We start from the raw sequence: 23,737 nt of genomic DNA on the forward strand, positions 1-23,737 counted from the left end.
CAAAACCCCCGCAACGGTCCCAAACCCCTTCCAGGGACTGGGACTACGGCCCCTCGTCCGACCTTCTCGCGGGCTTCCCACTGCGCCAATCAAAGCCCAGAAACTGTGAGGGCTAGAGGCCCGGCTGCTAAGCAACGGCAGAGGGCGGGAAGTTTGAACGTTCTGGACCCGCCCCGAAGGCGAATAGGCCAATCAGCGTCCAGACTCTTCAGCTACGGCAGTCCGCTTCTCCTCCTCGCCCTGTCGGATCTCTAGGCTGGATCCGGGCCTCTTCAATCAATAGCGGCTAGGAGGGCGGGGCGCGTGCGCGCGCACCTCGCTCCCGCGCCGGCGTGCTCCTCCTGCAGGCTCGTGGCGGTCGGTCAGCGGGGCGTTCTCCCGCGTGTCGCGACTCAGGTTACTGAAAAGGCGGGAAAACGCTGCGATGGCGGCAGTTGGGGGAGGAGGAAAATAAGCGCGTGAGGCTGGGGTCCTGGCGCGTGGTTGGCAGAGGCAGAGACATAAGACGTGCACGACTCGCCCCACAGGGCCCTCAGACCCCTTCCTTCCAAAGGGCAACCTCCGCGTGACAGGAATGAGGGTGGGGCGCGTGGAGTTTCCCACAATCTGTACTTTAGTTAAATACCCGAGAATTCACCCCCGGTGTCCACAGCTCTCCACGCCCCTCAGCCCTGCCCCGCAGCCCTGCCCCGCAGCCCTGTAGCAGAAGTACTTAGTGCTTTGCATTCTGCGCGCCACCTTACCCCAGCCTCCTCAGTGAATCGTTGCTTCCGAACCGCCCTCACTTTTTGCATCCGCAGAGCCTCCAAGCTCATGGCCTCCTTAGGAGCGAACCCAAGGAGAACACCGCAGGGACTGGGACCTGGGGCGGCCTCCTCTGGCTTCCCCAGCCCGGCCCCAGTGCCTGGCCCCAGGGAGGCCGAGGAGGAGGAAGTCGAGGAGGAGGAGGAGCTGGCCGAGGTCTCTGAGGGGAGTAGAAACTTGAATGGAGAGTTGATGGGAAGTTAGAATAAAAGAGGGTTGGGTGCCGGGCGCGGTGGCTCACACCTGTAATCTTAGCACTTTGGGAGACTGAGGCGGGCGGATCACCTGAGCTCAAGAGTTCGAGACCAGCCTGGACAACATGGCAAAACCCCGTCTCTACTAAAAATGTAAAAGTTAGCCGAGCATGGTGGCACGTGCCTGTTATCCCAGCTACTGGGAAGGCTGAGGCAGGAGAATCACTCTAACTCGGGAGGCGGAGGTTGCAATGAGCTGAGATTGCTCCACTGTACTTCAGCTTGGGCGACAGAGCAAGACTCTGTCTCAAAGAAAGAAAGAAAAAAAACAACAGGGTTGGGAAGAGCTGGGCAAGTCTCTTACCTCCTGAGTGGCTGTTTCTCATTCACTAAATGGGGGTGATGATACCTATCTCAGAGATTTGATAAAATGATTAAATAACATAAGGCATGGCAAACCCTACACTCGAGTGATTCCAATAGTGGTTTCCTTTCTTCCTTGCTGGACAGATCCATCTGTGTGTGCTGTGGAATTCAGGATACTTGGGCATTGCCTACTATGATACTAGTGACTCCACTATCCACTTCATGCCAGATGCCCCAGACCACGAGAGCCTCAAGCTTCTCCAGAGAGGTGGGGACGGAACCATAAATTCCTCTGCTCTCTGGGATTGCAGATGTGTTACACACACACACACACACACACACACACACACACACACATTTTTTTTTTTCGAGACAGAGTCTTGCTCTGTTGGCCAGGCTCAAGTGCAGTGGCGCAATCTTGGCTCACTGCAACCTCCACCTCCTGGGTTCAAGCAATTCTCCTGACTCAACCTCCCGAGTAGCTGGGACTACAGGCGTGTGCCACCACACCCAGCTAATTTTTTTGTGTGTTTTTAGTACAGACGGGGTTTCACCATGTTGGCCAGGGTGGTCTCAAACTCCTGACCTTGTGATCCGCCCACCTTGGCCTCCTAAAGTGCTGGGACTACAGGCGTGAGCCACCACGCCCAGCCATGTTTTACTTATTAACTCACCTCACTGTCTAGCATATTTTGTGTTGCTATGAGGAAATACCTGAGTCTGAGTAATTTGCAAAAATAAAAAATAAAAAAGTTCTTATTTGGCTTATGGTTCTGGATGGTTGGAAAGCTCAAAATTGGGCATCTTCACTGGTGAGGGCCTCAGGCTGCTTCAACTCATGGAAGAAGGGAAGGCAGGGTGTGTAGAGGTCACATGGCAGAGAAGAAGCAAGGGGGAGGGAGATGCCAGGCTCTTTTTGACAACCAGCTCTCTCAGGAACTAATAGAGTGAGAACCACTCACACGTACCCACCAACACACTCCAGGAAGGGCATTAATCTGTTCATGAGCGATCCACTCCCATCACCCACACACCTCCTGCTAGGCCCTACCTCACAACACTATCGCACTGGGGATTAAATTTCAACACGAGATTTGGCGGGGATAAATCACATTCAAACTATAGCACTGACTCAATGTATTTTACAGTTGCTTCACAGAGGCTCCCTCTTGTTTTTATGAATTATTTTCATTATTTAACAAATATTTGTGAGGTTGTTTTTTGGTTTGTTTGGTGGTTCTTTTTTGAGACAGTGTCTTGCTCTGTCACTCAGGCTGGAAGTGTGGTGGTGCCATCTTGGCTCACTGCAACCTCCGCCTCCCGGATTCAAGCATTTCTCCTCCCTCAGCCTCCGGAGTAGCTGGGATTATAGGCATCTGCCACCACACCTGGCTAATTTTTATATTTTTAGTAGAGATGGGGTTTCACCACGTTGTCCAGGCTTGTCTTGAGCTCCTGGCCTCCAGTGATCTGCCTGCTTTGGCCTCCCAAAGGGCAGGGATTACAGGCATGAGCCACTGTGCCTGGTCACAAATGTATATGACGTATTTACAATGTTTCAGGTGCTTCAGATTCAGCCCTGGGCAAATCAGTCATGTCTGTTCTCCAGGGGTTTACAGCCTAGTGACAATATCCAGAACATCCCACTTCCCTCTCACCATCCCACCACTCATTACTTTTCTAAATCTCATTCCTAACTTCTGTCTGTGTTCCCAATGTGCAGAGCACTCCCTACTCCTAGGGAGGAAATGTTTTTGAGAAGGAGAGGGGTAGGAAGAGGAGGGCTATGGGTTTTCTCTTAGTCAAAGACAAAGATCCTTTAACTCATTTGATCTCTGTTCTCCTTCCAAGTTCTGGATGAGATCAATCCCCAGTCTGTTGTTACGAGTGCCAAACAGGATGAGAATATGACTCGATTTCTGGGAAAGCTTGGTAAGGACTTGGTAAAGGATGGAGGGGAAATGGGGAAGGACTAATATATGGAATATTCCAGGGGGCTAGAATTGGGTGAGAGGGAGTGTCAGACAGAGGTAGAAGGATTGAGATGTACAGAATGATAGCCTTTTCTTTGCCTCCCCCACAGCCTCCCAGGAGCACAGAGAGCCTAAAAGACCTGAAATCATATTTTTGCCAAGTGTGGATTTTGGTATCTCCTTCCTTTTGCTTTGCCCAACTCCCTGTTCCGGTGTCCCATTCTTTCCCCCTAACTCTACCTTCATCATCACAGATCTCCCCTCTGCCTTATGTCATCCTAAACCTTTGTGCTCCTCATGCCCTATGACCCATCCCCCCAAGATCTCTCCTGCTCCCTACCCTTTAATAACCTGCAGGTTATTGGGAAGCCTCTGCTTGAGTCATGTCTAGGGATGAGGGCCTCCCCTGAGGAGTGGTGACGTTTTTGGACAGGTTTTATTGTTGGATTTCTCCCCATTAAGTTAAAGCCTTTTGTCACAAAACCAAAAGGCACTGCCTCAGTGACCCTTATTATGATCCATAAGGCACTTCCATAACCTTCCTAGGTTTACAATAAGAACAGGAGTATACTATCCTAATTAGATATTAAGATATTAGTGTTACTAGTTCTATTAATACCATCATTTTGACCAAAATCCTCAATTCCAGACAGATGTCTACTTTCCTCAGCCATTTATCTTTCTCAGGCTGTGCTTTCAGCCAAGTATCTTTATATTATATGTAGAATAAAAAGAGAATTAGACTAAGAGTCTGAAAATTTGGTTCTTGCTCTAGCTTTCCATTAACTGCCTGTGTGAGCTTGGGCAAGTCAAATCATCTCTCTTGCTTCTATTGTCTCATTCTTAAAATGGGGTGAAAAAGTTGAGCTGTAAGACCTTTCCCTTTGCTTGCCTCCCTCAAATAGGTCTGGAGATAAGCAAACAACGCCTCCTTTCTGGAAACTACTCCTTCATCCCAGACTCCATGACTGCCACTGAGAAAATCCTCTTCCTCTCTTCCATTATTCCCTTTGACTGCCTCCTCACAGTGAGATTGGTCCTGGGGGATGAGGGCTGGGAGGCGGCAGGTTGGAGAAAGGCACAAGAACCTCAGTGCTAGGGCTGAATTCTGGGAGGTACTGGCCTAGCCCTGGAAAATAATAACTTTCCCTGGTGCTCTGCAGCCCCCAGGAGATTTAAGATTTACCCCAATTCCACTGCTGATCCCCTCCAGGTTCGAGCACTTGGAGGGCTGCTGAAGTTCCTGGGTCGAAGAAGAATCGGGGTTGAACTGGAAGACTATAATGTCAGCGTCCCCATCCTGGGCTTTAAGAAATTTATGTTGTAGGTGATTCACCCCAACCCCAACCAAAGTAATGTGGGAATGGGAGGCCTGAAAAGTAAAGTGGGGGTGGGGTGTGGATGTGGCTGTGACCCAGTGGGTCAAGTGCTCTAGGACACCCGGGAGAATTTAAGGGCTAATGAGACTTTGGGAAGAAGACTGGGACAATATTCAGAGAAGGGGACAAAGGAAGTGGAGTTGTGGAATGAACTCAGACCCCTTCCTGCTTGTTTTCTGACCTCAGGACTCATCTGGTGAACATAGATCAAGACACTTACAGGTAAAGAGGTGGAGGCATGCTGCTGTTTCTGGGGAGGGAGAAGGATTAAGTTTAATGCTCCAATAATCCTAATGAGGCTCTAGTTTCCCTAATCCTGGGGCTATTAAGATCTCTCTCCTTGAAGGAAAGGGAAGGGGGGCTTTGAGGGAAAGAGAGGAAGAAAAGCATAAAGATATTAGCTTGCTTTTCTATAGGGAGAAACTGAGGCAAAGAAAAGTAAGGGACAAACCTTACATCAAGATGTGATCTCGGCTGGGCACGGTGGCTCATGCCTGTAATCCCTGCACTTTGGGAGGCCAAGGCGGGTGGATCGCCTGAGGTCAGGAGTTCGAGACCTGACCAATATGGTAAAACCCCGTCTCTACTAAAAATACAAAAATTAGCTGGGTGTGTTGTGCGCCTGTAATCCCAGCCACTCAGGAGGCTGAGGCAGGAGGATTGCTTGAACCCAGGAGGCAGAGGTTGCAGTGAGCTGAAATTGCACCACTGCACTCCAGCCTGGGCGACAGAGCGAGACTCCATCTCAAAAAAAAAAAAAAAAAAGGCGTGATCTCAGGAGGATATCCCCATCCCCATTCCATTTATCAGTCCTCAATTCTTATTCCCTTCAAAAGTCCAAGTTACCCCAAACTCCTCCATTTCTCCTTGACAGTGTTCTACAGATTTTTAAGAGTGAGTCTCACCCCTCAGTGTACAAAGTGGCCAGTGGACTGAAGGAGGGGCTCAGCCTCTTTGGTAGGTGTGCCCCATCCCTCATCTCACATTACAAAGACCTACCAGAAAAGCAGTTGGCTCCAAAGATGCGTCCCAGCCTCCCTTCCCACTTCACTCCCATTGTCAGATATCTCTTTCATGCCAATCCAAATTTCTTACCTCTTTGTACCCCCCGTCCCCCCAAGCTTGAGCATCTTCCCATACTTTGTGGCTGTAAAGTGTTGTTGTATATCAGCCATTACTTTACCAATTCTGTGTTCCTTCCCTGGGTTTGTATGAATGTGTCTACTAGTTGGGTACCTGTTAGGGACTTTGGGAGGCCTTGTATATAGAGGAGAGTTTTGTAACTGCATAAATGCCTATTTGATTTGTATAGAGTCTTTATCAGTTGTCTCTGGCTTTAGGGTATATTAGGGACATCTCCGCAAATATCCATATAGTTTCATAGCTCAGTAAGTTGTGTCCAGTTTTTTTTTTTTTGAGACAGAGTCTCACTCTGTCACCCAGGCTGGAGTGCAGTGGTGCGATAGCAGCTCACTGCAAGCTCCGCCTCCTGGGTTAACGCCATTCTGCTGCCTCAGCCTCCTGAGTAGCTGGGACTACAGGTACCCGCCACGACGCCCGGCTAATTTTTGTATTTTTAGTAGAGACCGGGTTTCACTGTGTTAGCCAGGATGATCTTGATCTCCTGACCTCGTGATCCGTCCGCCTCGGCCTCCCAAAGTGCTGGGATTACAGGCGTGAGCCACCGCGCCCAGCCAGTTGTGTCCAGTTTTGTGTGTGTGTGTGTTTGTGAGACGAAGTCTCGCTCTTGTCCCCCAGGCTGGGGTGCAATGGTGCGATCTCGGCTCAGTGCAACCTCTGCCTCCTGGGTTCACGCGATTCTCCTGCCTCAGCCTCCTGAGCAGCTGGGATTACAGGCACCTGCCACCACGCCCAGCTAATTTTTGTATTTTTAGTAGAGACGGGGTTTCACCATGTTGGCCAGGCTGGTCTTGAACTCCTGACCTCAGGGTATCCACCCGCCTCAGCCTCCCAAAGTGCTAGGATTACAGGCATGAGCCACCGCGCCCAGCCGTCCAGTTTTTTACATATGTGTGTTGGGCTCTTGAGGTTTATTTTGTTTGTTTGTTTTGTTTTTTTTTAAGATGGAATCTTGCTGTGTCACCCAGGCTGGAGTGCAGTGGTACAATTTAGGCTCACTGCAACCGCCGCCTCTTGGGTTCAAGTGATTCTCCTGCCTCATCCTATCTCAGCCTCCTGAACAGCTGGAACTACAGGCCTGCACCACCATGCCCAGCTAATTTTTTTGTATTTTTAAGTAGAGATGGTGTTTCGCCATGTTGCCCAGGCTGGTCTCAAACTCCTGAGCTCATGTGATCCTCATGCCTTGGCCTCCCAAAGTGCTGGGATTATAGGCATGAGCCACCCTGCCCGGCCAGCTCTTGAGTTTTTATATTTTTGGAGGGGCGGGAGGGCTCTTGAGTTTTTGTGTTTTGTTTGTTTGTTTATTTGTTTTGTTTTGAGACGGAGTCTCGCTCTGTCACCCAGGCTGGTGTGCAGTGGTGCGATCTCCGCTCACTGCAAGCTCTGCCTCCCGGGTTCATGCCGTTCTGCTTCAGCCTCCCGAGTAGCTGGGACTACAGGTGCCCGCCACCACACCCAGCTAATTTTTTGTATTTTTAGTAGAGACGGGGTTTCACCGTGTTAGCCAGGATGGTCTCGATCTCCTGACCTCGTGATCCGTCTGCCTCGGCCTCCCAAAGTGCTGGGATTACAGGCATGAGCCACCGCGCCCGGCCGGTTCTTGAGTTTTAACTAGGTCTGCTTTGTGTATTTTTCTGGCTAAATGTCCCTGTGAGTGTCCATCCCTTCCCCCATCTCCATGTACGGTAATCCCAGCTCATATCTGTGGCCAGGTACCAGCTTTGGCTGCCTTTGTGCCCTCCCAGGCCAGCTTCCTCAACAACCAGCACCTCTGACCTGGATGCCTCAGCTTAGACACATAAACACATTCCATTCCCTGTCCCTGCCTTGTAACAAGTTCACTCCCTGCCTTATCCCTCACAGGAATCCTCAACAGATGCCGCTGTAAGTGGGGAGAGAAGCTGCTCAGGTGAGTGGGTCCCACACATACTACACACTAATGCATGAATTCCATATGCACACTACGTACTAAAGCCTACTAATGGCAGTATACAGATTCTCACCCCACCTATTAGTAGTAAAGCAACTGCCCTTTACTGAGCACTGGCTAAATGCATTTCATCCTTATAACAGCTTTGTGTAGTAGCTGATATTCATCTCATTTTTTGTTGTCAGGACAGGTACACATATACCCATTGATGATACACAGACTTGCACACATACAAGCAGCAGGAAAAAACACAAAATGTAAGGCCGGGCACAATGGCTCATGCCTATAATCCCAGCACTTTGGGAGGCCAAGGTGGGTGAATCACTTGAGATCAGGAGTTTGAGACCAGCCTGGCCAACATGGTAAAGTCCCATCTCTACTAAAATGCAAAAATTAGCCAAGCATGTTGGTGGGTGCCTGTAATTCCAGCTACTCGGGAGACTAAGGCAGGAGAATCACTTGAATCCAGGAGGTGGAGGTTGCAGTGAGCCAAGATTGTGCCACTGCACTTCAGCCTGGGCAAGAGAGTGAGACTCTGTCTCAAAAAAACAAAAACAAAAACAAAAACAAAAAAAAATGCTAATGTAACACATGGCTATGTTAGCATGGTTATCTTTAGTTATAGAAAACACACTTCACATTTCTGTGATGACTGTCAAATTTGTGTCTCTAGTTTTGAACTCCGTATGTGAATGTTAATTGCATATCACCACCTGCAGTTTTCACAGGCAGCTCAAACTCAGAGCATCCAAACTGATGCCCACCAGATCTGTTCCTCTTCCTGCATTCCCTTTGCTGCTTAATGGCATTGCTGGCAGTACACCTTCTCAAGCCATGAACCTTGGATTGATGCTTCTCCCTCATCTCCCATATTTAATTATTCACTAAGTCTTATCGATTCTATCCTGTAATGTCTCCCCCAGCTATCCCTGTCTCTTTCCACTGCTCTAATTCTGGTCATCACCATGGTCATCATCATTTCTAGCCTGGAGCATTGCCTTTGCCTTCAAATTGGTCTGTCTGCCTCTGATCTCTTCTTTTTCTAAGCCACCCTTCATTCTAAAGTACCTATCATTCTGCCAGTTCAAGTGAGCTAGAAACAAAAAACCTGTCATTCCAAAACAGAGATCTAAGCATGTCACTCCTTTTTTTTTTTTTTTTTTTTTTGTGACTGAGTTTTGCTCTTGTTCCCTAGGCTGGAGTACAATGGCGCGATCTCTGCTCACTGCAACCTCCACTTCCCAGGTTCAAGCAATTCTTCTGCCTCAGCCTCCCGAGTAGCTGGGATTACAGGCGCCCACCACCACGCCTGGCTAATTTTTGTATTTTCAGTAGAGACGGGGTTTCACCATTTGGTCAGGCTGGGCTCGAACTCCTGGTGATCCGCCCACCTCGGCCTCTCAAAGTGCTGGGATTGCAGGCATGAGTCACTGTGCCTGGCCATCACTCCACTTTTTAAATAGCCTAAGTAGAAAGAAAATAACATAAACCTCAGGAGGTTTTCCCATTACCTTCAGGATGAAGATTAGCATCTTAAGCAGTATAATGATGTTCAGGGTCCGTCACATTTACCCTAGTTTTAATTTCCAGACTCACCTTCCCAAGCCCCTTCTAAGTCCTTTCCTACTGGAGCTACCTTATATTCTAGTCATTTAGGGCCACTTGCCATTATGGAAACATGTCATGCCTGTGTTTATGCTGCTCCTTCTGGAAAGTCTTTTTTTTTTTTTTTGAGACAGAGTCTCCCCCTGTCACCCAGGCTGGAGTGCAGTGGTGCGGTCTTGGCTCACTGCAACCTCCGCCTCCCAGGTTCAAGCGATTCTCATGCCTCAGCCTCTGGAGAAGCTGGGATTACAGGGGCCCACCACCATGCCTGGCTAATTTTTGTATTTTTAGTAGAGATGGGATTTCACCATGTTGGCCACGCTGGTCTTGAACTGCTGACCTCGTGATCCGCCCACCTCGGCCTCCCAAAGTGCTGGTATTACAGGCATAAGCCACTGCGCCCGGCCTGGAAAGTCTTTTCCTTGTTCTGTACCTATCAAAATCTTACATCCAGGCCAGGCGCGGTGGCTCATGCCTGTAGTCTCAGCATTTTGGGAGGCTGAGGCAGGTGGTTGATTTGAGGTCAGGAGTTCAAGACCAGCGTGGCCAACTTGGTGAAACTTCATCTCTACCGAAAATACAAAAATTAGCCCAGCGTCATGGCACATGCCTCTAGTACCAGCTACTCAGGAGGCTGAGGCAGGAGAATCGCTTGAACCTGGGAGGTAGAGGTTGAAGTGAGCCCAGATTGCCCCACTGCACTCCAGCTTGGGCAACAGAGTGAGATTCTGTCTTAAAAAAAAAAAAAAAGTACATCCTCTTCAAGGTGCAATCCAACTGTTACCCTTATGGCTTCCACAGGCACCTGTAAGGAGTTGATGTGCACCTTCCTTGTACTCACATAGTGCTTGTTTATGTTTTTCTAGTTGCACTGTCACATCAGGTTAGAATTAGCAGTCAGTGAATCTGCTTGCCTCCATAGCTATGAACTCTATCTAGTGGCCATACCTGTTACCTCAGTGTCTGACACATGGTCTTGTACATAGTAGCACTCAATGTGTGAACACAACGCAAATGCAAACACACTGGTAACATCATCTCTAAACAGAGTGGAAGCCTTTGCTAGCCTCAGGTGCACAATCCTTCCCCTATCTCACCTCCCGCTGCAATGTGTATCTTGGAGGGGTTAATTTAGGATAATCTCTGAGGTCATCTCCAGGTAATCAGCAGGGTAATCAGGTAATCAGCATCTCCAGGAATCGGTAGGATAATTTAATTACCCACACATTCTCCAGTGCTTCAGGTGCAGATCTTTAATCTCAGCCACAGATGGGAGGGAGAAAATTCTCAGTGGAGAAGAGATCTGGATTTAAGGTGGGGAAGAAGTGCATATTCCCCAAATGGAATCAGACAGGGCATGAGATCATATAACTTGAAGAATCATCATATAATCTAATGAACTAAGGAGAGGTGACATTTATTAATATTTCTGTATATGAATTTAATTTATTAGGAAATACCTCTAACGTACAAAAAGATGTAAATAATAATATAGGGCCAGATGTGGTGGCTCACGCCTGTAATCCCAGAACTTTGGGAGGCTGAGGCAGGAGGATTGCTTGAGGCCAGCAGTTCAAGAACTAAAAGCTGGACAGGCCACCAAGAATATGACTGAATGTCACAGTATGCTCTAAAGAGCACTGTCCTAGGAGTCTGGAGACATGATTTTGAGACTTAGCTGTTCTTATTGGCAGTATGACTTTGGGCAAGTTGCTTATCTTTTAACGGTTTCATTTTCTCAGTTGTTAAATTACGGAGTTTGGTTTAACTAAAGTCTTTCCCAGTACTAGCAGGACATGAGTCAGAGATACCAAAGTGTTTAGTGTGGCGCATGTCCTTTCTAAAGTGGGGATGGCTATTTACAGACTGGCCTACACTGTTCTGGTGGGAGCCCTCAGTGACCAAGGAGCAGAGGTACCTGAAACCCACCCTTGAAGCCATCTGGATGCTCCCCTTCATTCTAATCTGGGGTGTTCTAACCCAAAGTAACTGGCCACAGACTGCAATGTAAGATACAAATCTTCAGGACCTAGTGTGTGCACATGTTGGCTCTTACATAAATGGCATCCTTAGTTACTTGCTCTATGTAGAAAAGAATTTGTGGGCTCACAAGTCCCTGCAGAATCTCACACTCTCATGGCCAATAAGGATACAGGGATACCCAGATTTAGACAAACACAGATGAGGCATTTATTTCTGTATATGAATTTATTTTATTTTATTTTATTTTATTTATTTATTTATTTATTTTTTGAGACAGAGTCTCGCTCTGTCGCCCAGGCTGGAGTGCAGTGGCCTGATCTCGGCTCACTGCAAGCTCCACCTCCCGAGTTCACACCATTCTTCTGCCTCAGCTTCCCAAGTAGCTGGGACTACAGGCGCCCGCCACCATGCCCGGCTAATTTTTTTGGATTTTTAGTAGAGACGGGGTTTCCCCGTGTTAGCCAGGATGGTCTCAATCTCCTGACCTTGTGATCTGCCCTCCTCGGCCTCCCAAAGTGCTGGGATTACAGGCGTGAGCCACTGCACCTGGCCTGAATTTATTTTAATTTATTAGGAAATACTTCCAACACACAAAAAGATGTAAATAATTAGCTGGGCGTGGTGGCTCATGCCTGTAATCCCAGCACTTTGGGAGGCCGAGGCAGGTGGATCACCAAAGGTCCGGAGTTTGAGACCAGGCTGGCCAACATGGTGAAACCTCATCTCTACTAAAAATACAAAAATCAGCCAGGTGTGGTGGCGCACCCCTGTAATCCCAGCTGCTCGAGAGGCTGAGACATGAGAATCGCTTGAACCTGGGAGGCGGAGGTTGCAGTGAGCTGAGATCCCACCACTGCACTCCAGCCTGGACAACAGAGCAAGACTCTGTCTCAAAAAAAAAAAAAGATGTAAATAATAATACTATCGGGCCAGGTGCAGTGGCTCATGCTTATAATCCCAGCACTTTGGGAGGCCATGGCAGGAGGACTGCTTGAGGCCAGGAGCTTGAGAACAGCCTGGGCAACATAGCAAGACCTTGTCTCTATAAAAACTATTAATAATAATACAAATGGCCAGGCGCGGTGGCTCATGCCTGTAATCCCAGCACTTTGGGAGGCTGAGGCAGGCAGATCACCTGAGGTCAGGATTTCGAGACCAGCTTGGCCAACACAGTGAAACCCCATCTCTACTAAAAATACAAAATTTAGCTGGGCATGGTGGCACACACCTGTAGTTCCAGCTACTGGGGAGGCTGAGGCAGGAGAATCACTTAAGCCTGTGAGGCAGAGGTTGCAGTGACCCGAGATCGCGCCACTGCACCCTAGCCTGGGCCACAGAGCAAGACTCCATCTCAAAAATAATAATAATATTACAAATATCTATATATCCATCAGCCAATTTAAGAATAAGACATGCCGGGCGCGGTGGCTCATGCCTGTAATCCCAGCACTTTGGGAGGCTGAGGCGGGTGGATCACAAGGTCAGGAGTTCGAGACCAGCCTGGCCAAGGTGGTGAAACCCTGTCTCTACTAAAAATACAAAAATTAGCCGGGCACGGTGGCGGGTGCCTGTAATTCCAGAACCTGGGAGGTGGAGGTTGCAGTGAGCCAAGACTGTGCTACTGCACTCTAGCCTGGGTGACAAAGCAAGACTCTGTATTAAAAAAAAAGAATAAGACACTATTGGCCAGGTATGGTGGCTCACGCCTGTAATCCCAGCACTTTCGGAGGCCGAGGTGGGCGGATCACGAGGTCAAGAGATTGAGATCATTCTGGCCAACATGGTGAAACCCTGACTCTACTAAAAATACAAAAATTAGCTGGGCAAGGTGGCGCATACCTGCAGTCCCAGCTACTCGGGAGGCTGAGGCAGGAGAATCACTTGAACCTGGGAGGTGGAGGTTGCAGTGAGCCAAGATCGCATCACTGCACTCCAGCCTGGCGACAGAGCTAGACTCTGTCTCAAAAACAAAAACAAACAAAAAAAAACCCAAAGAATAAGACACTATTGTTGAATGTCTTAATGTCCCTCCCCAATCCTTTTTTTCTCTGCAGGGTTGACCATTATTTTGAATTAAAGGCTTATCATCCCTAATGGGACAGTTATGTTTTCACAGGAAGAATATGAAAAGACGAATGTCTGTTGCTGTTACCCAGAGACACTTTCACAGCTAAATACAGACATACAAACACATACTGACTCACCGTCTCTTACTCAGCCTCAGAGTGAGCTGCAGTGTTGGCACACAAATACCTCAACACACTGCTCTCCTTCTAAAATATTGACAAGCTCCGTTACTTATATACATGGAATGACACACGGTCTTATCCATTGAAACTGTGATATGTAGACACAATTATGCTCACATCTAGCAATTTTCAGTAGATACACATAAACACACCTGAATGGGTAGGACACTGCACTTGCCACTACATTCCCATAGCACATCGTGGATACATATTGCCACAATCCCCAGGGACTGCAAACACACTTTTTGGCAAACTGAGATCAAGATGATAGATGTAACTTCTAGTACCCCCACCCTAACGCTCACTTCCAGGCTATGGTTCACACGTCCGACTCATGACCTGGGGGAACTCAATTCTCGTCTGGATGTCATTCAGTTTTTTCTGCTGCCCCAGAATCTGGACATGGCTCAGATGCTGCATCGGCTCCTGGGTCACATCAAGAACGTGCCTGTGAGCCCAGGGTGGAGGGCAGGGAGGTGGGGAAGGAGGTTGAGGGCTGATACTGGGCAGTGGGCTTCTTGAGGGGCATTAGAGGGAGGGAAGGGAAAACAGCGGCTGTAACCTTGTCTGACTGTAGCTGATTCTGAAACGCATGAAGTTGTCCCACACCAAGGTCAGCGACTGGCAGGTTCTCTACAAGGTAAGGCCTTCCTTCTTGAATCCCAGAAGTCCAGGTAAAGACCCTCAGCCTGTGTTCCAGACTGTCTGTGCCCTAGACACTCTGTGCAATTTTATTCTACCCTCTTTTTTTTTTTTTTGAGACAGTCTCGCTGTGTTGCCCAGGCTGAAGTGCCGTGGGGCGATCTTGGCTCACTGCAACCTCCGCCTCCGGGGTTCAAGCAATTCTCCTGCCTCAGCCTCCCCAGAAGTTGGGATTACAGGCACCCGCCACCATGCCTGGCAAATTTTTGTATTTTTAGTAGAGACAGGATTTTACCATGTTGGCCAGGCTGGTCTTGAACTCCTGACTTCAGGTGATCCACCCACCTCAGCCTCCCAAGGTTCTGGGATTACAGGTGTGAACCACCGCGCCCGGCCTCCCTCCCTTTTTTGTTTTTTAACTTTGTATTCAGGAAAATGTAAAAAATATTTAGAATAATATAATTAACCCCCATGTACCCACCATGCAGTTTCAACACTTTGACTTATGCCAATGTTTTTTTTATTTCTTTTTTTTTTTTAGACAGAGTCTCGCTGTCACCCAGGCTGGATTGCAGTGGTGTGATCTTGGCTCACTGCAACCTCTGCCTCCCAAGTTCAAGTGATTCTCCTACCTCAGCCTCCCAAGAAGCTGGGATTACAGGTGCCCACCACCACACTGGAGTGATTTTTGTATTTTTAGTAGAGATGGGATTTCACCATGTTGGCCAGGCTGGTCTCAAATTCCTGGCCTCAAGTGATCCGCCCATCTCGGCCTCCCAAAGAGCTAGGATTATAGGTGGGAGCCACTGTGCCCAGCCCAGTATATTTCATCTGTATCTTCTCCCACTTTCTCCTCTTGGATTATTTTGTGGGTTTTGTTGTTGTTGTTGTTGTTTTTTTTTTAAATAAGGTCCTGCTCTGTCACCCAGACTAGAATGGAATGGTGCAATCATATTTCATTGCAGCCTCTAACTTCTGGGCTCAAGCAATCCTCCCACCTTAGCCTCCAGCGTAACTGGGACTATAGGCCTGAGATGCTGCACCTGGCTTTCTTGGATTATTTTGAAGCAAATCCCAGCCATTATATCATTTCATCCATAAATATTTCAGTGTAATTTCTTTTTTCTTTTTTTTTTTTTGAGACGGAGTCTCACTGTCACCAGGCTGGAGTGCAGTGGCCTGATCTCGGCTCACTGCAACCTCCGCCTCCCGGGTTCAAGTGATTCTCCTGCCTCAGCCTCCCATGTAGCTGGGATAACAGGCACATGCCACCATGCCCAAGTTATTTTTTTTATATTTTTAGTAGAGACAGGGTTTTACCATGTTGGCCAGGATGGTCTCAATCTCCTGACCTCATGATCCACCCGCCTCGGCCTCCCAGAGTGCTGGGATTACAGGCGTGAGCCACCGCACCCGGCCAATATTTCAGGGTAATTTCCAAAAGAAAACTATTTTTTAAAAAGAATAACAGTATTGTTATCTTACTTTAAAAATTGTATTATTTGATATCATGAAATATCTGAAATTTTTCTTTTTTGAGACAGGGTCTCACTCTGTCACCCAGGCTTGAGTGCAATGGCACAATTGTAGCTCACTGCAGCCTCAAACTGTTGGGCTTGAGCGATCCTCCCCGCTCAGCCTCCTGAGTAGCAGGGACCACAGGTGATGGCCATCACACCGAACTAAGTTTTTATTTTTTGCTTGCATTTATTTATTTATTTATTTATTTTTGAGACAGGATTTCGCTCTTGTTGCCCAGGCTAGAGTGCAATGGTGTGATCTCGGCTCACTGCAACCTCTGCCTCCTGGGTTCAAGTGATTCTCCTGCCTCAGCCTCCCAGGTAGCTGGGATTACAGGCGTGTGCCACCACGCCCAGCTAATTTTGTATTTTTAGTAGAGACAGGATTTCTCCCTGTTGGTCGGGCTGGTCTCGAACTCCCGATTTCAGATGATCTGGCTGCCTCGGCCTCCCAAAGTGCTGGGATTACAGGCATGAGCCATTGCGCCTGACCAATTTTTTATTTTTTTTAGAGACAGGATCTCACTATGTTGCCCAAGGTGGTCTCAAACTCCCGAGCTCAAGTGATCCTCCTGCTTGGGCCTCCCAAAGTGCTGAGACTATTGGTGTGAGCCACCATGCCCAGCCAGATGATGGCCCTAATCCTTTTTAATCTACAGGTTCCTTCTCCATCTTTTCTCTCTTGTTCTTTTTCTCTTTTTCTTCTCCTTGCAATTTGTTGAAGAAACTAGATTATTATTTGTCTTACAGTGTTTTCCGTTAGCCTGGATTTTGCTGTTTGCATTTCCTAGATGTTTTTGGCACATTTCTCTCTCTTCTATAGTTTCTGTAAATTAATATTTAGTTCTAGAAGCATGATTAGGTTCAGAGTTTTTTTTTTCAATACTGTTTTGGAAGTAGAGGAACATAATGTCTGATATGTCTGATTGTCTCTCTTTTTCTGATGTTAGCAAATGTTCTGATGTTTAATACCTAAATCTATTATTTATTTATTTGTTTAGTTAGTTTGAGATGAGTCTCCCTCTGTCGCCAGGCTGAAGTGCAGTGGCACGATCTTGGCTTACTGCAACCTCCGCCTCCTGAGTTCAAGTGATTCTCCTGCCTCAGCCTCCTGAGTAACTGGGACTTACAGGCGCACACCACCACGCCCAGCTAATTTTTGTATTTTTAGTAGAGACGGGATTTCCCCATGTTGGCCAGGATGGTCTTGATCTCTTGACCTCAGGTGATCCACCCGCCTCGGCCTCCCAAAGTGCTGGGATTACAGGCGTGAGCCACTATGCCCAGCCATCTATTAATTCTTTAGCAATTACAAAGTAGTAGTATTTAAATCTCTCATTCTTTCTTCATTTATTAGCCAGAAATTTCTGTAAAGAGAAACTTCCTTTTCTCTACTATTTGGTTGCCAAGTGATAGAAATCATATAGAAATACAGAAAATTGCTTGATTTTTCCCCCACTCTTTTTTTGTTTTTTTGAGACAGAGTCTTGCTCTGTCACCAGGCTGCAGTGCAGTGGCACGATCTCGGCTCACTGCAACCTCCGCCTCCCTGGTTGGGTTTCAAGTGACTCTCCTGCCTCAGCCTCCCGAGTAGCTGGGACTATAGGCGTGTGCCACCACGCCCGGCTAATTTTTGTATTTTTAGTAGAGATGGGGTTTCGCCATGATGGCCAGGATGGTCTTGATCTCTTGACCTCGTGATCCACCCGCCTCAGCCTCCCAAAGTGCTGGGATTACAGGTGTGAGCCACCGTGCCCAGCCCTTTTTTTTTTTCCCAATATGGAACGCTTCTTGAATTTGTGTGTCATCCTTGCCCAGTGTCCGTGCTAATCTCTGTAACCTTCGAAATTTTAGTATATGTGCTGCAGAAATGAGCACCTCCCACCTTTATTTACTAGCTATCAATATGGTAAATTAGTTCCCTAACATTCTCCAAGATAGCCATGAGGTTTTTTTGTTTTTTGTTTGTTTGTTTGAGACAGAGTCTTGCACTGTTGCCCAGGCTGGAGTGCAGTGGCACAATCTCGGCTCACTGCAAACTCTGCCTCCTGGGTTCGTGCCATTCTCCTGCCTCAGCCTCCTGAGTGCCTGGGACTACAGGCGCCCGCCATCACACCTGGCTAATTTTTTGTACTTTTAGTAGAGACAGGGTTTCACCGTCTTAACCAGGATGGTCTTAATCTCCTGACCTCGTGATCCACCTGCCTCAGCCTCCCAAAGTGCTGGGATTACAGGTGTGAGCCACCGCGCCCGGCCCTGATAGCCAATGAGGTTTTTTTGTCATTGTTCTTCTTGTATCATTACAGACTCATGGCCTTTTATAGCTATATTTCTCTTTCTCCCGACTCTGTACAAACTCCTTTGTTTTAGAGTTTGCACAACCCTCTATCAAAGCACCTACCACCTCACTTTTAAATCTTCTGAATGTATTTCTGTCTTCCTTCCTAGACTGTGAGCACATCTGGGACAGGGACCGTATCTTTTTTTGTTTGTTTGTTTGTTTTGAGACAGAGTCTCACTCTGTCGGCCAGGCTGGAGTGCAATGGCGTGATCTGGCTATAACCTCCACCTCCCAGGTTCAAGAGATTCTCCTGCCTCAGCCTCCCAAGTAGCTGGAATTACATGTGCATGCCACCACACCCAGTTAATTTTTGTATTTTGAGTAGAGACAGGGTTTCACCATGTTGGTGAGGCCGATCTCGAACTCCTGACCTCAGGTGATCCACCACCTCAGCCTCCCAAAGTGCTAGGATTATAGGCATGAGCCACTGTGCCTGGCCGGGACCATATCTTAATTGTCTTTGTAGCTTCAGTGTTTGGTACAGTGCCTCTCACTGTTTCTTTTTGCCTTTGAGATCTTCCCTCTTTGTTACTGTGATCTTCCCTACTGGTCTTTGTTCTTCTGAGTCTGTCCCTATCACCACCTCAACCCGAGCTGGATGTGGCCTGTCCTCCTTTTTGTGTTTCTCTCACAGACTGTGTACAGTGCCCTGGGCCTGAGGGATGCCTGCCGCTCCCTGCCGCAGTCCATCCAGCTCTTTCGGGACATTGCCCAAGAGTTCTCTGATGACCTGCACCATATCGCCAGCCTCATTGGGAAAGTAGTGAGTGGAAGGAAAAAGGGAGTGCACCCAGGGAGGTCAGGGAGAGAGAATGCAGCGTGCGAGATGGGGAAACGTGGACGATACTGAGGTCAATTGGATAAAGAATGGGATGATGGGAGGAGGCGGCAGAACTTCAGGGAAGTATCTGGAGGGTGAGAGTTAAAGGAGGACTGCAGGGAGAATTGGGGCCCAAGGAGAGCTGAGGAACAGGACAGAGAGAGGGTGCCAGGTCCTAAGAAACAGTACTTAATCTCCTCAGGTGGACTTTGAGGGCAGCCTTGCTGAAAATCGCTTCACAGTCCTCCCCAACATAGATCCTGAAATTGATGAGAGTGAGTGTTGGGTGCGGATGGGCCTGTGAGCCCTGCGCAGTGATGGAGCACCATCCTTGGCAGGTGGTCACCACGGCTGGGGATCTTCATAGCAACCAGGACAGGAGCCTCACTTTTGATAACCACATGTCTTCCACCCTCGTAGAAAAGCGAAGACTGATGGGACTTCCCAATTTCCTTACTGAGGTTGCCCGCAAGGAACTGGAGAATCTGGACTCCCGTATTCCTTCATGCAGTGTCATCTACATCCCTCTGGTGAGGGCAGGAGAGTGGGTGTAGCCTTCAGATGTCTTTTGGGGGAGATATTAGGCTTATGAAAGACATACTGGTAGAGAAGAAAACTTGTGGGGCAGCCTGAAGAACATGAACACTTTTTTGTGGGGATACAGGGATCTCTTAAGCTCCCTCTTTCTGGCCGGGTGCGGTGGCTCACGCCTGTAATCCCTGCACTTTGGGAGGCCAAGGCGGGTGGATCACGAGGTCAGGAGATCGAGACCATCCTGGCTAACATGGTGAAACCCCGTCTCTACTAAAAATACAAAAAGTTAGCCAGGCGTCGTGGCGGGCGCCTGTAGTCCCAGCTACTCGGGAGGCTGAGGCAGGAGAATGGCGTGAGCCTGGGAGGTGGAGGTTGCAGTGAGCCGAGATCGCACCACTGCACTACAGCCCGGGCAACAGAGCAAGACTCTGTCTCAAAAAAACAAAACAAAAAAAATGCTTCCTCTAGGGTGGGGAGGTGTCCAGTAAGTCTCCAAGCAGGAGAGTAGAGTATCTCCTCTTTACTCTCCCCAGATCGGCTTCCTTCTTTCTATTCCCCGCCTGCCTTCCATGGTAGAGGCCAGTGACTTTGAGATTAATGGACTGGACTTCATGGTAAGACCCTCAACCTCTGTAAGGTGAGTGATGAGGAAAATGAGTCAGCAGCTGAGGAAGGGCGTTCCTCTACAGCAGCACTGCCCAATATGGGATCTCTCCTCTGTAGTTTTACTCTGAGCTTTACCAGCACTGAGACAAAGGAAAGAGAAGTCAGAGTTAGGGGCTGGAGGTGGGGTTAGAAAGATGGGGAAGGAGAGGAGGACCAAGAGATGCAAAGTCCACAGCTTTGAACCCCTGTACCCAGTTTCTCTCAGAGGAGAAGCTGCACTATCGTAGTGCCCGAACCAAGGAGCTGGATGCATTGCTGGGGGACCTGCACTGTGAGATCCGGGGTAAGGAAAAGCCAGAGGTGATATGCATTGTAAGATGTTTAAAAAAAAGCAGCAGCCAGGGGAAGGAGGGGAGTGGACAACTTGGGGATGCTTCCAACAGGCCCCTTCTCTTCCTGCTCTCTGTCTCGCTCACTCTGACTCTATCTTTTCCTCTGAATGTCTTGAGGTCTCAGATTGTATCTGCAACCTGTTTCCAGATCCCCCTAGGGGCCTCTGCCTCTCCTTCACTTTCCCCTGGAACTGACCTCCAGCTCCCTCCCTCACCCATTCCCAGACCAGGAGACGCTACTGATGTACCAGCTACAGTGCCAGGTGCTGGCACGAGCAGCTGTCTTAACCCGAGTATTGGACCTTGCCTCCCGCCTGGACGTCCTGTTGGCTCTTGCCAGTGCTGCCCGGGACTATGGCTACTCAAGGCCACGTTACTCCCCCCGAGTCCTTGGGGTACGAATCCAGAATGGCAGGTAAGAATAGAGGTGGGTGGAGGAATAGACATGAGGGGCCCAAAGGCTACATCTTCTGGGGGTTCATCCATCTTGATCCACAAGCCATGCGAGGTGCCTCTCCGCCCACTGCAGACATCCTCTGATGGAACTCTGTGCCCGAACCTTTGTGCCCAACTCCACAGAATGTGGTGGGGACAAAGGGAGGGTCAAAGTCATCACTGGACCCAACTCATCAGGGAAGAGCATATACCTCAAACAGGTGAGGAGAAGCCCTGCAGCCTGGACCGCTGGCATCTCCTGCATCTACTCCACCCCTACTTGCCAGCCAACCCAGGCTCGTGCAGCTCTTCTCCCGTTTTCTGACCCCGCTCTTCATGAAAGGACCATCACCCACATCCCTGTGCTTCCACCTCACATGTTCTCATTCTCCACTGGAGAGCCAAGCTCTAATGGAACTTTCTGTGGCCCAAATTCCTTCACCTGCCTCTGAGTAGGTACACACCACTCCCAAGTATGTCTCTGCCCACGTCCTGTGCCTCCTTACTGATTCTAAATTAGCCAACGGGGCTATGATCAGGATTGGGGGAGGAGAGACAGTCAGTGTGTCTGTTACCTATTTCTCCTGTTTCACCCTGTCCATCTCTCTTTGATCTGCCATTCATGCCTTGAGCCTCACTTTCACCTCAGCTCATGGCACCAGGCCCCAGGCCCTGTCTCCTTCCCTGTTCAGGTAGGCTTGATCACATTCATGGCCCTGGTAGGCAGCTTTGTGCCAGCAGAGGAGGCTGAAATTGGGGCAGTAGACGCCATCTTCACACGAATTCATAGCTGTGAATCCATCTCCCTTGGCCTCTCCACCTTCATGATCGACCTCAACCAGGTCAAAGGGAACAAAGGGAGGTGGGATTGAGGAAGGGGATAATGGGAAAGGAACCCCTGAAAATGCTCCTAACAGGAAAGCATGCCCTCTGCTGCATGCCCTTTATACTAAAAGTGGGGAGCACTAAGGTCAGAGATAGGAAGAATCAATACCACAAACATTTCTTGAACCCTTGCTTCATGTGAGTCACTGTTGGCAAAGAGGATGAACAAAGAGTGCACCTTACCATTCAAGAACTTGCAGTGCAGTAGGGAGGGCGTGTATACAGCTTTATTCACAGGCCAACTGTGGTCAGTGCATTACGGGCTTCCAATACTAACTTTCCTTTGTCCACCTTACACCCAGCAGGTGGCAAAAGCAGTGAACAATGCCACTGCACAGTCGCTGGTCCTCATTGATGAATTTGGAAAGGGAACCAACACGGTGAGGGGAGAAACTGATGAGGGGAGAAACTACAGAGGGGAAAATGGAGGAGGATGAAGGAGCATGACAGTGAGGCTGGGCCTCTGGAATGAATAGGGCTATGTGGGCAGAAAAGAAACAGAACATGAGACAGGGAAAGGCAGTGCAAGTGCAGAGGGGCAGATGGGGTCCCCATGGCTCCGAATGCTAACCTCTGCCCTCTTTGCAGGTGGATGGGCTCGCGCTTCTGGCCGCTGTGCTCCGATACTGGCTGGCACGTGGACCCACATGCCCCCACATCTTTGTGGCCACCAACTTTCTGAGCCTTGTTCAGCTACAGCTGCTGCCACAAGGGCCCCTGGTACAGTATTTGGTGAGGAGACCAATCTAGCTCCTCGGGGGCCCCCAGGCTGGGCATTTCCCAGAGGTGGGGATTGGCTCCTCTATCTGAACAAGGGCTCCCTCAGCACAGAGACCACATCCCTTCCCTTTTCTCCCTCCCCACAGGATTGGCCAAGGGTTTCAGGACAGGAAGGAGGTGATTGATGATATACTGTCTTTTATTCTCTTTTAAGACCATGGAGACCTGTGAGGATGGCAACGATCTTGTCTTCTTCTATCAGGTTTGCGAAGGTGTTGCGAAGGCCAGCCATGCCTCCCACACAGCTGCCCAGGCCGGGCTTCCTGACGAGCTTGTGGCTCGTGGCAAGGAGGTGATGAGATCCAAATGTGCAACCACCTCCACATCAGAGCTCCCTTCCATTCCTAGTTCTATTGGGCCTGGGTCTAGGTCCACAGGATTTCTGACCCTTATTTCCCCTTCTCTTCCCCAACTCTCCTTACTCCTCCCACCTTCTTGCTTGTTGTTCCTAGGTCTCAGACTTGATCCGCAGTGGAAAACCCATCAAGCCTGTCAAGGATTTGCTAAAGAAGAACCAAATGGAAAAGTGAGTGTGTGGCCCCAGTGTCTTTACCCTCTCTGCATCTTCTCCTGCAGCTCTTCTCCCCTTTTCAGGGACTCAGCCTTCCTCCAGCACTTTGCCCTTCAGAAACCCACCATTTCTTTCTGAAATCCCTAAATCTTCAAGATCCCAGGTTTTCTGTGCCACAGCCTCTCCCCTCCGCCCAGGGATTTGGTTGTCCATTCTGCCATAAATCTTGCGATTTTCTCTCTTCTTCAGTTGCCAGACATTAGTGGATAAGTTTATGAAACTGGATTTGGAAGATCCTAACCTGGACTTGAACGTTTTCATGAGCCAGGAAGTGCTGCCTGCTGCCACCAACATCCTCTGAGAGTCCTTCCAGTGTCCTCCCCAGCCTCCTGAGACCCCAGTGGGCTGCCATGCCCTCTTTGTTTCCTTATCTCCTTCAGACCCAGAGTTTTTAGTTTCTCTAGAAATTTTGTTTCATATTAGGAATAAAGTTTATTTTGAAGAAAGATATTGTTTCTTTAGTCTCAAAACAAGAGACTAGGAAAGATCCGAAACACAGAGCAGGAGTCCACAGGGGAACCTGCCCTGCCTCAGTAAAAATAACAGTGTTGTTGCTGTAGGAAGACTCTCGGATTCTACCCAAGG

At 48.7% G+C, this 23,737-nt stretch overlaps 1 protein-coding gene and 1 non-coding gene across 3 annotated transcripts; one reads left to right on the plus strand and one right to left on the minus strand.

Moving 5' to 3' along the window:
* The first annotated feature begins 144 nt into the window (after positions 1 to 144).
* On the plus strand, positions 145 to 23,598 carry MSH5 (mutS homolog 5). 2 transcript variants are annotated; one of them, XM_024248315.3, is made up of 25 exons: positions 145 to 396; positions 801 to 960; positions 1,509 to 1,632; positions 3,216 to 3,296; positions 3,448 to 3,510; positions 4,243 to 4,364; positions 4,551 to 4,660; positions 4,903 to 4,938; positions 5,591 to 5,673; positions 7,723 to 7,768; positions 13,938 to 14,076; positions 14,204 to 14,266; positions 18,764 to 18,892; positions 19,152 to 19,224; positions 19,370 to 19,479; positions 20,017 to 20,097; positions 20,345 to 20,432; positions 20,707 to 20,896; positions 21,011 to 21,137; positions 21,609 to 21,758; positions 22,104 to 22,181; positions 22,390 to 22,533; positions 22,736 to 22,873; positions 23,034 to 23,107; positions 23,342 to 23,598. In XM_024248315.3, the coding sequence occupies exons 2-25, from the start codon at positions 814 to 816 to the stop codon at positions 23,451 to 23,453; spliced, it is 2,508 nt and encodes an 835-aa protein (XP_024104083.1). In that variant the 5' UTR covers positions 145 to 396; positions 801 to 813; the 3' UTR covers positions 23,454 to 23,598. The 2 variants fall into 2 exon arrangements, with proteins under 2 accessions (XP_024104083.1, XP_024104085.1); XM_024248317.3 differs by having other exon boundaries at positions 146 to 396; positions 22,107 to 22,181.
* Positions 17,562 to 17,666, minus strand: LOC112134012 (U6 spliceosomal RNA). The gene has a single exon (XR_002915604.1). It is a non-coding gene; the product is annotated as a U6 spliceosomal RNA (small nuclear RNA).
* Positions 23,599 to 23,737: the final 139 nt, after the last annotated feature.

This window comes from Pongo abelii, chromosome 5 (genome assembly GCF_028885655.2).
Source record: "Pongo abelii isolate AG06213 chromosome 5, NHGRI_mPonAbe1-v2.0_pri, whole genome shotgun sequence".
NCBI classification, from domain to species: domain Eukaryota; kingdom Metazoa; phylum Chordata; class Mammalia; order Primates; family Hominidae; genus Pongo; species Pongo abelii.

Coding starts and splice junctions, on each gene's coding strand:
- MSH5 (XM_024248315.3), top strand. CDS start 814: ATGGCCTCCTTAGGAGCGAACCCAAGGAGAACACCGCAGGGACTGGGA. Junction 14,077..14,203: donor GTCACATCAAGAACGTGCCT/GTGAGCCCAGGG, acceptor GTCTGACTGTAG/CTGATTCTGAAACGCATGAA. Junction 21,759..22,103: donor TCATGATCGACCTCAACCAG/GTCAAAGGGAAC, acceptor CCTTACACCCAG/CAGGTGGCAAAAGCAGTGAA.